This window comes from Humulus lupulus, chromosome 5 (genome assembly GCF_963169125.1).
Source record: "Humulus lupulus chromosome 5, drHumLupu1.1, whole genome shotgun sequence".
NCBI classification, from domain to species: domain Eukaryota; kingdom Viridiplantae; phylum Streptophyta; class Magnoliopsida; order Rosales; family Cannabaceae; genus Humulus; species Humulus lupulus.
The window spans coordinates 165548062-165562981 of record NC_084797.1 but is presented as its reverse complement, the minus strand read 5'-3'; the positions used below and the strand labels follow the sequence as shown (position 1 = coordinate 165562981).

General features: G+C 36.6%; 2 protein-coding genes across 4 annotated transcripts; one reads left to right on the top strand and one right to left on the bottom strand.

Annotated features, from left to right (window-relative positions):
* The first annotated feature begins 1361 nt into the window (after positions 1 to 1361).
* On the top strand, positions 1362 to 3526 carry LOC133777823 (uncharacterized). 2 transcript variants are annotated; one of them, XM_062217572.1, is made up of 5 exons: positions 1362 to 1711; positions 2045 to 2423; positions 2537 to 2700; positions 3018 to 3148; positions 3229 to 3526. In XM_062217572.1, exons 1-5 carry the CDS (start codon positions 1601 to 1603, stop codon positions 3290 to 3292), a joined length of 849 nt encoding a protein of 282 aa, XP_062073556.1. In that variant the 5' UTR covers positions 1362 to 1600; the 3' UTR covers positions 3293 to 3526. The 2 variants fall into 2 exon arrangements, with proteins under 2 accessions (XP_062073556.1, XP_062073555.1); XM_062217571.1 differs by having other exon boundaries at positions 1365 to 1711; positions 3018 to 3526.
* Positions 3527 to 4155: 629 nt separating this feature from the next.
* On the bottom strand, positions 4156 to 9643 carry LOC133777824 (syntaxin-22-like). Of its 2 annotated transcripts, none has more exons than XM_062217573.1 (8): positions 9500 to 9643; positions 9150 to 9368; positions 7315 to 7408; positions 6636 to 6775; positions 6306 to 6380; positions 5436 to 5593; positions 4869 to 4969; positions 4156 to 4718 (listed from the first exon to the last, which is right to left on the bottom strand). In XM_062217573.1, the coding sequence occupies exons 2-8, from the start codon at positions 9338 to 9340 to the stop codon at positions 4653 to 4655; spliced, it is 825 nt and encodes a 274-aa protein (XP_062073557.1). In that variant the 5' UTR covers positions 9341 to 9368; positions 9500 to 9643; the 3' UTR covers positions 4156 to 4652. The 2 variants fall into 2 exon arrangements, with proteins under 2 accessions (XP_062073557.1, XP_062073558.1); XM_062217574.1 differs by having other exon boundaries at positions 9495 to 9606.
* Positions 9644 to 14920: the final 5277 nt, after the last annotated feature.

Sequence of the window (14920 nt, the reverse complement as noted above, 5' to 3'; positions counted from 1 at the left end):
AGATCTTGTCCTCAGGATCTCCTTAGAAGCCCACGCGATTCAGTCCGAGCTAACGTACTATTGGCAGCTGTAAGGCTTGGCTATGCCCAAATCGGCCCAATGGGCCCTGATTAATATGTTTTATTAAGCAACATTATTTGTATTATGGCTCCATTAGCGAGCAAACTATGATTACATCCCTACTGGGCCCGGATTAGTCCGGCCTAAGCCCATTGCACCTAACTACCTATAAATAGGGCCAGTTGTGCATTGTAGCGGGGATCCTAAATTTTCTCTTGTAAGCAATTACTCTGCTCAAACTTGTAGAAAACTCTATTGTCAAAAGCTCTTTAAAATCTAATACAAGAGACTCGTAGACTAAGGCTCATTAAAGCCCCAACCACGTAAAAATTTTGTTTGTTTATCTTGATCCTTTTTTTCTATCTCTTATTTCACATTATATTTCTAGTTTCTGAAAATCTCGGTAAACAGTGAGTAATCTAGGTTCTTGAATCAGTATCACAGCAGCAAAGCAAACCAACCATTTCTGTTCAAGTCTAGGTTCTTGGATTTGTTTTATTAATTTTTAATTCACTGTTTTGAAGTTTGAATATGAGGTTGTACGACAATATAAGCTTGAATCTCATTGTTTATAAATCTGTATATGATATAAGTGGACAATTAAGTTTGAATCTTGGATGGTTTGTGTTTCAATGGGATGTTATTGGAAATTCAAAGTTTGAATATAGTGTTTAGATTTTGATATTTGTGCATGCTAAGATTTTGATTTTATAGTTTTTTTTTCTTTTCTTTAAAGGATTTGATTTTTATTGTTTAGGTTACAGATTTTATACAAATTTTGATTTAATGAAAAAATATTTAGATTACGTTGTGAACAATGTTTCAATGAAAAAAAATGTTTAAAATTATAACCCAAAAAATATAAAAAATAACAGCAAAAGTTAGCAACATATACTTAATTGCAACAAAAAGTGGACAATGTATTATTGCTGCCAAACAAATTTTAAATATTAAAATATAACTATTAAAATGATGAGTAATTTGTGAAAATTATCACTTTTTTTTTTAAGTGATTTTGCACTGTGAATTACTTTTGGTAATGTTTTGCAAAATATGATGAGTCTAAAATTCCACTAAGTTATCTAAATTTTTCAAATAGTTATCTAAAATATTTAACCGATTTTTTTTAATGTTTTGACTACTTGTCTAAATTTTTGACTAATTATCTAAATTATGATAATATTTTATAAAAATTTATTAAAATTAGAGTAGAGTGAAAAATAAATTTAAAATTATAGGTTATTTCGACAAAACACCTGTAATATCTGGGCAATTATAGCAGTCAATATCCCTAAATACTTAAAACTAACTAAAGCATCCCAGACTACTGTATCCATTAGCCACATTGAAGATTTACACAATTTCCTCTCTGTTCTTTCGGTCTTCCAAATCACCCATTGATCAGCTAAGATGGTTTCTTTTCATTGAATCGGACAATGGTGGAGAGGGCCTCCAGCTTATGATAAGAGCTTCAAATTGAGAATTGAGCGAAGTAAACCAAGAATTTTTTTTCCAGTGTTGAATTACACTCGTCAGCCATATGGAAGATCTGGGAAAAATTAAATCGAGCATTTTCTTGTTTGTCGCAGTTTCTTTGATAATCTTCCCCCATCTCGGGTGCTGCGTAAAATTGTCGTCGGTTTCAAGCAAGGTCAGTGCTCATCTTCTTCTTCTTTTCTTAATGCTTTTTAAAAAAAATAATTAAAATCTGTCTTTTACTTATTTTTTTCGTTTACAATTTTTTCCTGCCTTTATTTATTTTCATTTTGTTGTCGTCGGGTGATTGATAAGTTTATGACCCTTTTGTAACTGATAACTTTGTAAAAGTTTAAGAGAAGAATTTGAGTCCTATAACTTAATTTAACTAACTTCAACCCTCAATGCCCACTTGAGAGGGTTCATATTATTAAATACTGAATGGATCATGCCATGGGCTTTTTGTATTTTTAATGTTCTCTCTTGTATTGTACTTTTTAATTTCCAGGTGGGAACAAGTGATTCAAATCTTGATTCCAAGAACTCATATAGTAGTACTTCAAAGTATATGATGAAATCTTACCATGAAAGATATGAACAGCTGCATGATTCTCATTATAAAGATTTTGTAGCACAAGGGCTTCCATTTGGCTTGTGTGACATTCAGTCAGATAATCCAAATCTTGTACCAAGACTTCTAAGTTTAGAGCGCAAACTAATTGGAGAAGGTTCCCACCGTCATCTCTCCTCATCTGTTAGAATTAGCATCCCACCTATGTCCATTGCTGATATCTCTCATGATAGTTGTGGAATTGTTTATATTGAGAGGCTGCCTGCTGGGGTTTTTGCAGATCCATTTGAGCTTCAACATCTCCTTCAGCGTGGTGGTAATTGTGCTTTCATTTTTTCAATTAATGAATATGAGAACTACTCATTCGGTTGTCCAGGGTTATATCAATTGTTTTCTTGATCATTTATTAAGCTATACTGTTTAATGCAGTCTTTAATGACGTTGCTGTTTTTGGAGATACGAATTTGGAATTACCTTCGTTCCTTTCCAATCGTTCTTCTGTTGAGGTTCACATGGATGTTAATCCAGGTACCTTAAGTGATAAGAATGGAATTGATATCAAGATAAAGGTTCCCTTACATTCAAGATATGCGGTAAGTAAAACCAGAGTCCTTGGTTCCTGCACGCTTAGTAATCTGTATCTTATGCCAATTTCACAAAAAATAATTTCAGAAATTAACATAAACAGATGATCATGCATGAATGCTTTATAGATGGGGTTACATACATTATTAGATAGTTTTGCTGTAGTATCTCTCAAAAAGAACTTTAGGACCATATAGTTTTATAGAGTACATTATGAAAGTGTATTTTTGGGACAATTGAATGCCTGCTGCAAAGAGAAAGAGGGCAAAGCAAGCAATCTTCTTTATTTACTCTAAACTTGAAAGAGTTAATTTTCTCAATGCAGCCTCTGAACGAAACCGGATATTCACGTGTCGAATTTGGGGAACCTGATTTGTTCCTTCGATGCAGTGTTGGAAGAAAGTCACTCAATCAGAGCTGTTTATATGTGATAGCAAATACTGCTTCCGAACTACGGTATGGTACAATTGTCTGGAAAATACCTTCTGGGATGAAGGCACATTGTGGAGTTGTTTATGTTTTTACCTTTGTTTCAGCCTTTTTAGCTGCTCTTGTAATTGTGTTGACATCCATATTCCGCTCAAGCAGCAACATGTGTAGAAGTTCAAAACAATCTTAATTTGATCTGCATCGCATTGTGTATCTTTTGACAGCATTTGAATGTCTGGATTGGTAACTACTAGAGGCACGAAATTCTTGAACGAAGGTTACACATCAAATAATGTTACAATGTTTAGGCTGAGTTGTAAAAAATTGGCATTAATATTAGTTTCTTGTAACTTTAAGCCTGACTTTTTGAATCGAGCGTTAATGTTTGTTATCTTAGTCATCAAATGATGTTGCATTTTTTTAGCTTAGACTTCCAAGAATCACGGAGTAATGTTATGAATAAAATTGTGAGCAAATTGAATTTACTAAAAAAATGTATTACTTAGGTTAATCCATACATGGCAATCGATTTATGGTGGACCAAGTGAGAACCTCATATGATGTGTGTTGCACTCAAATCATTTGGGCAAATTTAAAGATCTTAGCTTCTACCAAACACTAACAATGTTCATGTTAAAAATTATATCTGGACATAACATGCTTTTAGTTATCCTACAGTTCGAAAGTATTACGATCTATAGTGCTTTGTTAACACCAATTATTATAATCTTTTATAAACAGATTGATAATAGCCTTTGCCCCATGCGCATCAGTGTTGCATTTAGGTGTGAAAATGAGACCGTCAGACAACATATATGTTTATATGGTGGCACAACATAACATGACTAGTAATTATATTTGGACCAACATAATAAAAAAGTGCTTTTTAATACTAGCGACTGATTTAAAAGTTTTTCCCCCCTTAAATTTACTATTGACAAATGGAAGAGTGGACTTGTTAGATATATATATATATATATATATATATACATTTATATAAATTTAATCAACACTCAAATTTCTCAGGAGACATGTGAAAAAAAACAGTAACTGATGATTCAAGGCACATCTATTCCACGTGCGAGGATTCATGCCTTATTGTAAGGAAACCCTTGACTAGTGCATATGTACCAGTGTATCACATCCACAATCCACACTACCAATACTTTCACTTGAGAAACAACCCTTCAAAAGTGATGTATAATATACCTAATACAATCCACTAAAGCACAACACTGAGAAACCCAAAGAATTAGGAATATTGATTATTAGATCAAAGTAAAACACTGCTTCCATAATAATAAAAAAAAAAAAAAGCTTGCAACAGAAGCTCAAATCCCAGAAACACCAACTCATAGAAAAGTAACTGCACACAAAAACAACCATTCGCAGAGCCTTTTTACCACATTATATACTAACTAGGGCTAGAAGCGAAAAACTTCTGTCAAGCATATTGGACAGAATAGCAAAACTTGCTTCTGTGGTTTCAGCAGACCTCGCAATTTGCTATACGATTCAATCTTGTCCAATCCTATGCAGCAAGTACTATAATTAAAATAAGTAGAACGATTCCGAAAATCACCAAGAGCAAGCAAGCCTGCATAAAAACATAAAAAGGATCTAAAATATTCCACCACTATGGCATTACTAAAACTATTATTATTGTTCTGCAAATCCAAATAGATGTATATGTACATGTATAACATAAGAAGATGTTTCTACTAAGCATCTAGGGTCACAGATTTACCAGAGATGAATTTGATCTTTGGGTCTTTGAAGCCTTTACAAGTTGTGACTTTGCCTGTGAGGTAGCCGCATGAGAACCCTCAATATTGGATCCGATATCATCTACAAAATGGATATACTTTACATAAGAAAACACAAGCCTGATGAAAAAATATTTGATATGACCTTAGATCAACTCCAACCACAATACCCCACACAACAATCAAACAAGAAAAACAATGAGAGCATAGCAATATAAATGCATTCAATGGAATATGGAAAGTAACATGGATAATCCAGGAGTTAGAGAGCCTGGTCTCTCCCTAAGCAAGAAGCTCTCACAATAAAGCTAAATTTCTGCCTACCTCTCTCCACACCCTCTCTCCCATTTATTTTCTACTAAGACCCCACCAACAGAATATAACAAAATTTTTAACAGCCTCCAGTTCTCAGTACTGTCTACTAGCTAATCCCTAAATTGACAATCTTGAATATACCCTCCCAAATAGACCCTTCAAATGCTACTAACCAGCTACAATGCAATCCTAACATAATAAAAGTTATCAAGGGAGTTGGAAAGATGACTTACCAATCATTGCTCCTTGCTCGTGAACTAGCACAGCAAGATCTTTAAAAATTTCATTAACTTCCCCAATTTGCTGCTGGATTTCTTGTATTCCTTGTTCTCTTTCATCGATTATAGCCTCATTAAAGGCAATTTCACTGTCCAACAGCAAAACTTCTTGCCTGCAGCACAAAACATTTACAACAAACAATATGCAATTTCATATTCATCTTAATAGGAGCCTTTAAACCAAGGAAAAAATACATTTCAAAACTGAATAAAATGATTATGATTTGTAGAATCAAAGATAGGAGGATAGCAAGGCTCAACCCTCAAAATGTTATGGCTATAAGAACCACCATACTTCAAGATTACAGTCCTGTAATCTTTTTTTGGATATTATCAATTCAGTGTGTGTTATTTTAAATTGGATGGGATCTTCTAAAACCTTATTTTTTGTTTTTTTATCCAATGTTAACAAAAATAGTTCTAAGGCAACATAATAAAAAATGATTGTGGTAAACCAAGCAACCAGTAAGAAGTAACTTCCAAACTTATCAGGACATAGGTGAAGCATATCGAATCTGGATAGACTATATAGCACAGCAGTTCTCAAGGATTCTCTTTTGCTTTATACATTGAAAATAATTATCAAATTTATCATCAATTGTACACCAAGCATTTATTAGTCATTGTGACTGAAAATTTACAGTAACCAACTGGTTATTGAGGTTGGGGGTTTGGACCTAACTTTGGGAATTTACAACAGTAGTGTAAACCAATTGTATGGCATGTAGTTGAGAAAACACTTTCAGTAACTCTTCATTCTTCCCTCAAATGATGTCAATCTATGATGAACTGAATAAGTAGCATTTAAACACAAAAAGAACTAACCTCCTTGACTCCACAAGGACAGCACGCTGTTCTGCACTCTTATCTGAACTTAAATCTAGCTCACCAGCAGTGTAGCTGTACAGCATTTAAATATTCAAACAAAGTTTAAAAAATTAAAAAAAAATGAATAAAAATTAGCACAATGCAATAGAACAACTAAAAATAAGGAGCAAAGAATAAAATCTGGCAGCAAGCCTGCAAGAAAAACCTCTGCCAGTATTTGAGAACAATAATCAGCCTCTTAGTAGAGATTGATTTCCTTCCTAAATCCACTATTCACAGAAACAATAAATAAGAGCTATATTGTTGAAAGCCTTCCACAAAATTTACCTGGAAGGAAGAACTGCTTGGGGAACAAAAGGTGAGTATGCCGTTTCCCTCTCAGCAGCAATTCGCTGAGCCTTCTGGAATTCTCTTAGGACGGATTGAAAATCTTTTGCAAGTTTAACATCTGCAATTTTCTTGCTAGCCTGCAATACAATTGAAGACATCAAATTAGTATCTGGCTAGAAATAGCCAGAGCACGAAGAAAAAAAAACTCCTAAAAGTAAGGTCAAAATAAAATCTGAAAATAAAACCCTGTCCAGTCAATTCAGTATACCAAGGAAAGAGAAATATAGGGAGTTCATTGAAATGGAAAACCAGGCCACAAGGCCCTCTCAGTTGTGTAAGCTGCTAATCAGCTTTACATTATAATTTTACCAACTCAAATTAGTGATTTAGTGGGTTCATCCTCCATAAACAACAAACCTCATAATGAATCATCTGTTATCTTTGACCAGGTAACTTCCAATGATAATCTGACTACAGCAATATTAAAGCTACCATTGAACATAGCAAGTAACTGAACGAGGCAAAAAAAAAAGTATCTCCACTATATTAAAGTAGAAACCAATATGGATTGATGAAATGGAAACAAAGAAGTAAACATAACAAAGTATCTTTATCTAGAGTAGGGAAAGCATTGGTGTCAGTAAGAGGAGTGAAAAAGAGGTACTCAAAAAATTACATTAACGTCAGTATGATGATCTCTTTCACTGGCCACTTTAAGTTTCTCTGAAGTATCCTTCACCAATTGGCCAATATGTTGCCTTGTCTTGTGCCTGCAAGACAGCAGAAGTCAACCTTAGGATAATATCATAAGAAGCTAAATTCATCAAAGAACAAATAATCAGTATTCAAATAAAATTGTACAGAATGAACTCAGCAAATCAATTCCACGATTCCATCATAGACTACTTTCAATAACATTGTGCATATGCTAATATTTATGTTTGACCATAAAATCAGTAGACATCATCTCTTATTCAAAAATCAGTAGGCACTTGGCGATAAATGTTATGCACTCAATTGCCCTGTTTAAAGTTCAAGCCCTTCAACAATTGTTAATCTTGGCTCAGATGCAAAACCCACAGTCAAATCCAAACCAAAATGAGTCTTCAATAATCATTTGGTGCATGGAACAACCACATGTCCTTCAACAGACCACAACCTTTCTTCCTCTTTTTTTGCTAAGAAAATATATGTATATATTAGATAGAAATAGAATTACAAATGATGATAAAGCATCTTCTGAAACTAAAACCTAAGATTCCAATCACCAACTAAATCAGTGAATGAAAAAACTTCAAAATCCTTTGTCTTAAAATCCAAAGTGCCAACCAGAATTTAACTCTTTCCCATATTATATACAGATCCCCCTCCACACCATGAAAAAGTTTGTTTTCAAGCAACAGAGCACAGCAAATAGCTAAAGCTGCAACATTCCACAGCTTCTTTCTTCCAACCAGTCAACAATCCTATAGGCCCTGCACCATGATATCGTGGAAACTATGAGGCCAAACCCATAGAACTCACCTCCCATCAAACATCAGGACCAAAGCTTTGCAGAAACAGAGAATGTAAAAAGAGATGTCTCTTGACTCATTACTCTATTTGCAAAGAGCCCACCAATACGGTGAAATAGCTAAGGGTTTCTGTCTTTGAAGTACCACATCAGTGTTGAGCTTTCCCAGAAAAAGTAACCAGCTAAATACACCTTCCATGGCATTTGACTTCCATATGAAAGAGTATGTTGAGAAAGTTAACATACCATCTAACGAAACAAGTTTTGAAATATAGACTTACAAGTAAATAATTCAGATTCATCTAACTTCAACGAACGAGTTTAAGTTGGTTTCTGACAAACGCCAAGTTAATTCATTCTTGTAATCCAAATTTATGTGGAACCGGTCTTTGTTCGAGAGTCTAATAATGTCTGGAATTACTTTTACATCCACATTGACTTGAAACTTTTGGAAGGCACAAACTTGTAGTGTGAGAACAGGAACACTGTAGTAGCTGTTAGGCTGCATCGCCTTAAACATGACAAGATTTTGGATTCTGGTCACAACTTTGTCGTCTTCTTTTTTCTCGAATAAATAGGACTTGCATTCAACTAAACAAAATGAACGAACAACACAGGGACAACACACACATATTCCACAGGAAATAAAAACAGTTTAGGAGAATGAAATGCGGAGTTTGCACCCGAGCACCAGCCAATTTTTTTAAATTGTCAAATATTATAATCAAATATTTACTAAAAACTTAACACATTAAAAATATAACTAGTTTAAGTACGTTCAATTATTCCAGCAATAGCAAATAAACCTATCACATAGTTATCGGATTCGACTCTTTATACACAGCTCATCCGAATCAAACCAAAACAGACCAAATCTTTTTTTAACAGTAATCCATAATAGCATTTCAATAATCAACAACGTAGAATTATTACACCAAAAAAAACATAATCAAACAAAATTAGTAACAAGAAAGTCCGAAACAGTAAGAGAGACTCACAGCTTTTCGCGGAGCTCTGGCGTGTCTTTGGGTGTACCGAGGGTGTTGACGAGCCTCTGAAACGTCGAAACCGCCGTGTTAATCTGGAATATGCCAGAGGCCACGGCTTGAGTCGGGTCCTGCTTGCCATTGATCGTATCTCTCCTCGAAGAACCCAAACCCCGCCCGGCTTCGAGATCTTGAAAGCTCATTGTTCTCCTTCTCTCGGTTCCCGCTTCCCTAAGCACACGCCCTAAAAAATATTAATTTTCCCGAGAAAATTCGGAGCTGATACCAAGATAATTCCCAAGGGAGAGAAAAAGAAACAGAAAGTGGGCGTGTTTGGGTACAAAGATTGGTATAAACCTAACCGTAATGGGCGAACTAGGGCTCCAATCCAAGGATGAATAAGAGAAACAATGATCGAGGCGATGATCAAGGAGAAGGAGGAGAGAGAATCAGATTCACATAAAATAGAGAGAGAGAAAGAGAAGGGGCCACCGTCAATATTACATAATTATAGTTTTTATTTTATTATTATTATTATTATTGTTTTTAATTTTTTAAAATAAATTGTGTGGTGGGGCCACCGTCCACGAGACGGTCCGTCAGTTCTCTCACTTGCCGGCACGTTGATGTAGACCTTTTCAAGAACACGTGGCTAAATATTACTGGTTTATCGTGCTATGTGTCCGCTTCTGTACGCTGTGGACCTTTGTGATGTGCTGTTCCTTACTTTACACAATCATTTTGCCCTCTGCTTTAAATAATAAATTTTCTTTATTTTAAAAAAATACAAAAAAATTAAAATAAGTTTTATTTGCTCTATTTCAAATTAAATTGAGATTTTTTTCATATTTATAGTTTTCATTCATGGACATTTAACTTTTAGTTTTTTTTTTATTTGTAAGTTCATGAGATTTTATTTCTTATAATTAAAACAAATGTATGTTATTGTGCTATATTTTTAATGATAATTATTTTTTATTTTGAGATTAATTTTGTTTTTTTTTTCATTTTTTCTGCCTTTTTCCTTGATTTTTTGGGTCATTTTTTCTTTCATCCTTTTTTTTTCCTTTCCATTTTTTTCATTTATTTTCCTTTATTTTTTTCTTTCATTATAAGTTTTTTTTTGTATTTATTTAGTTTTATTTCCTCTTTTTTTTCTTTCATCATTTGTTTTTTTTTATATATTTTTTTTTTCAGTTTTCTTCCCTTTTTTTTTATTTCTTTCTTTTTCCTTCTATTCTTTTTTTCATTTTTTTTACTTATGTTTTTTCTTCTTTTTTCTTCTTACTCTTTTCTTCTACCATTTTATTTTTTTCTTCTATTTTTTTTATTTTTTTCACATATATTTTAATATAACATAATTACTTTATTATTTATTATCATCTATTATTATACTTTCTTTTAGTCTTAAAGTAACCTTGATATGAACAACCAAATATGGAAAAAAAATCTAAAAATATGAATGAGTAACCAATTACCTTGATGAGAACATTTAAATCTGAAGAAAAAAAACTGATATAAATAACTGGTTACCCTAGTGGGAACATCCAAATCTAGAAGAAAAATATATATATATGAAAACGTGAATTGGTAACCAGTAACCCTGATAGGAACATCCAAATTTGGGAAGAAAAAAATAGATATGAAAACATGAATGAGTAACCAGTTACCCTGATGAGAATAAATCTAATGAAAACGTGAATTTGTAACTGGTTACCCTAGTAAGAACATCTAAATATGGAGAAAAAAAATGTAAAAACTTGAATGGGTAACCAGTAAACCTGATAAAAAAAATAGATATGAAAATCTAAATGGGTAACCAATTACCGTGATCGGAACATTCAATTTTGATGGTAATTTTGTTTTTTTTTTCCAATTATTTATTTACTTTTTATTATTTTCTTCTTACTATTTTTTTTTATTTTTCCATTCTTTTTTTTCATTTCCATTTTTATATTTATTTCCTTCTTTTTTTCATTATTTTCCTTTATATTTTTTTTCTTTTTTTCCCTTCTCAACCATTTTTTCCTTCAATTTTTTTCTTCCCATTTTGTTTTATTTTTTTCTTCTTTTTTTTTCATTATTTTCCTTCATCTTTTTTTCTTTCTATGTTCCCTTTCTTATTTTTTCCGTCTGTTTTTTCTTCTTTTTTTTTTCTTTCATCTTTGTTCTACTTATTATTTTCTCCTTCTATTTTTTTTTTCTTTTCTTCCCCTTCATTGTTTCTTTTTTTCACATATATTTTAATATTACATTATAATTTTGTTATACCCAGATTTCGAGCCATGATAAATGTGATCTCGAAAGCTGGATTCGCAGCGAATGAACTCGTAAAGTCTGAAGTATGTTCCAAGACTAGACATCGAGCCTGCAAAGCTGAGACGACTTCGAATATGGTGGCCTCGAAATCCACACGATCTCGAAGGGTAGCTCCCGAGATGCATCTGTCCTCAGGGATGACCTCGGATCATGGGTTCCGAGCCTGACGCGCATACGATCTCGAAAGCCATGTGACCTCGGGAGATGTTATTAGCTCGAAAGTTGATGTGAGACCTGGGAGAATAAGGTCTTGGTGATATATGATAATAACCTTGAATATCTTAAAGTGTTGTCTGTAAGAGATGTGGTCTACATTTATTACTGTAAATCCCCTAAAATCATGGGATATTATTTGATTAGTTATACGCCCCCTGGTCTTCAGGGGCGTTTCCTTTTATATCGGATTATAGGCATTTAAGGCCATTTGATTTATTTGCACAAAAAGAGTAACTACCCAAAATATGTGGGATAGTATTCTGCAATCTTCTCTATAAATAAAGAGGCCGTGCACTATTGTAAGGGACCGAATCTCTGAATCTTGAGAGAAAACTCTGAAGAATTCATACTTGAAGAATTTTCAGAGATAATCTTGAGTTTAATAACAAAGACTCGTGGACTAGGCAGATTTAACTGCTGAACCACGTAAAAATTGCGTTTTGTATTATCATATTTATATTGGGCATCACTGTTTGTTGTTTACGTGCTCTTCTTTCACGGTTGACGAAAAACGGCGTCAACAGTTTGGTGCTTTCATTGAGAGCCTTAAGCATCCATCCCTGAGTAAGTCATGGCCACTAATAATCAGAACATTACTGAAGAAAATTACCCAAGACGTCCTGGGAAACAACCGATGGAAAACCCGGATGTTGAAGAAAGAAGTGGATCTTCCGATTCCCGGGGACCACCTGCTCCACCAAGGGATGAGGATATGTATTACAATCCTAAGCGGTATGTTCCCATTGTGGAACTTGAAAACCGTCAATTGAAACAGCAGTTGGCAGAGGTCAACAAACGGAATGAGGAGTTGGCAAGGATAGCCGCAGAGGCGCAGGTGGCTCAGCCCCCACCTCCACGCGAAAACCAAGTCCCTCCTCCAAGGGACGTACACGTTCCTCCCCGTAGACCCCGTGGGCGCCCACGAAAGAGATGCTGCCACAAGGAGGCCGGCTCAACCTCCGCACCAGCAGAGCCATCCACTCCCCCTAGGCCTTAGAGAAATACTCGGGCAAGGGCCCCGGCTAACCCGCCTGTGGAAGTACCTGCAGGAACTGAGAACCGAACCCCTGCAGAGGCTCGGACTCAAATACCTGGGAGCGCACCAAATGCGATCGACCCATCTCGGGCAAATTCTGGACCGTCTAGGCCGCGACACGGATGGCAGCCACCGTCGCCCATACGGTTCCCTCCATCACCTATAAGATATCCTTTGCCCCTCCGCAGGAATGCTCAACCAGTTCGAGATCAAGGCAAAAGGCGTGCGGGAGGAAGACAAGGAAACGGGGAGGCTTTCCAGGAGCGGAGAGGCGCCCCATTTGAAAAAAGTCAAACATCTCGGTCTCGCACGGCGGAGACGAGGCGACATGGAAAGAATCCATCACGAAATAACCATGCGACGAGTTTAACCAGTGATGATTCTGGAGATACCAGATCGGTCAACAAGCATGACCGAGGTCGTAAGAATACTAGAAACCGCAGAAATCGTCCTGACCTGCGAGAGCACCTGAATCAAAGTCGGGGTAATAGTGACCCAATAAATCCGGACCTGAGGGATCGCTTGAATAGGCGTAGAGATCCCTTGCGGAGACGCGAGCCTGGAATTATGATTGATGACAACCGATTCCAGACAGTACCCCTTGCGGACCCAGTCCAAGAAAGAATCGATCAGCTTGAAAAGGCCTTCGGGCTTTTGAAAAACGAGCAAGAGAATGATCGATATGAAGACTTTGACGAGGAGCTCGAACCGTTTGCTCCCCATATTTCCAATACTCCATTTCCTCAAGGGTTTCGGATCCCTCACGTCCCAACGTTCGAAGGAAAGACCGACCCGTATAGTCATCTGAGTACGTTCAACACCATAATGAGAGCCAGTAACGTGGGTTACGAGCTCAGATGCATGTTATTTCCAGCATCATTGACAGGACCAGCTAAAAGCTGGTTCGAAAAATATAAGAGACATTCAATAACCTCTTGGGAGCAGCTGTCTAAAGACTTTAAAAAGCAGTTCAAAGCCATGATGGGGGTTCGACCTGAGGCATCAACCCTCACTAATGTTCGGCAACAACCAGGCGAAACATTAAAAAGTTACCTTACAAGGTTTAACTTGGAAGTCGCCCGAGCTCGGAATGTGGATGACAGTGGACACTTAATGGCTATCCAGGCCGAAGTAATGCCAGGAAGCGCCCTCTGGGACGATATGCAAAGAAAACCGGTGAGGTCCCTAACCGATTTTAACAGACGAGCGCAGAGGTTTGTCAATGTAGAGGAAGCGAGGTCGACACTTAATGTGACTTCCCAGCCCGAAACTACAACGATAAACGTAAACTCTGCCTCAACCTCGGCGGACCCAATAGCTTCAAAGCCTGCTGTGGAAAACCCTTCCAAGAGAAAAAAGAACGAAGGAAGTAATCCCGAGGCCGAGGGAGGAAAGAAAAAGAAGGGGGAGAGATATTTCTCCGTGTATAGAGTATACACCGATCTCAACGAGTCTTGGGAGAACATATACATGGCTAATGAAAACCAGGTCCCCTTTAGACGTCCGGACCCGATGAGAAATCAAAAGTCCAAGAGGGATTCAAGCAAGTATTGCCGATTTCACAGAGACACTGGGCATACTACCGATGAATGTCGACAGCTGAAAGATGAGATCGAAGGATTGATCTCGAGAGGTTACTTTAGACAATATGTCAAGAACCAGAGTACTAATCAGGCGACCGCGAACAAGAGAGTCGCCGCATCGCAGCCCGCACCTAACAACAATTCTCGAGCTCGGGAAGAGGATAGGCCCCCGCCGATTGATGGAGAGGATGTGATAACCATCTCGGGAGGGCCTCACCCCGCAGGAATGGGCAGAAGTGCCCAAAAGAGATATGTTAACGAGCTGAAGACTGGGGACGGGTCTCCCTACGAACTCGAACCTAGAGCTCCAAAAAGCCAGAGAATTGAAACACAACCAATAACCTTCACTGAGGAAGACGCGTCTCATGTCCAGTTTCCTCACCATGATCCGCTGGTCATCACTCTCCAGTTGGCCAATAAAAGGGTCCACTGGGTTCTTATAGACAATGGGAGCTCAGTTAACATCCTCTATAAAGCAACCCTCGAGAAGATGGGACTCTCCCTTCGCGACCTGAAAGCGTGTGCAACTACTTTATACGGCTTTTCAGGAGAAGGGACCGCTTGCATGGGATCCATCGAGCTCCCCGTGACCTTGGGAGATTACCCAGTCTCGGCAACCAAGATGATGG

Bases quoted from the DNA above. Each gene is read 5' to 3' on its own strand.
- LOC133777824 (XM_062217573.1), bottom strand. From the start codon at position 9,340: ATGAGCTTTCAAGATCTCGAAGCCGGGCGGGGTTTGGGTTCTTCGAGG. The intron at 6,776-7,314 runs GTAATTTTTTGA...ATTGTATTGCAG, and splicing joins ATCATCATACTGACGTTAAT to GCTAGCAAGAAAATTGCAGA. The intron at 4,970-5,435 runs GTAAGTCATCTT...TCCATTTTGTAG, and splicing joins CGAGCAAGGAGCAATGATTG to ATGATATCGGATCCAATATT.
- LOC133777823 (XM_062217571.1), top strand. From the start codon at position 1,601: ATGGAAGATCTGGGAAAAATTAAATCGAGCATTTTCTTGTTTGTCGCA. The intron at 2,424-2,536 runs GTAATTGTGCTT...TGTTTAATGCAG, and splicing joins ACATCTCCTTCAGCGTGGTG to TCTTTAATGACGTTGCTGTT. The intron at 2,701-3,017 runs GTAAGTAAAACC...TTCTCAATGCAG, and splicing joins CCTTACATTCAAGATATGCG to CCTCTGAACGAAACCGGATA.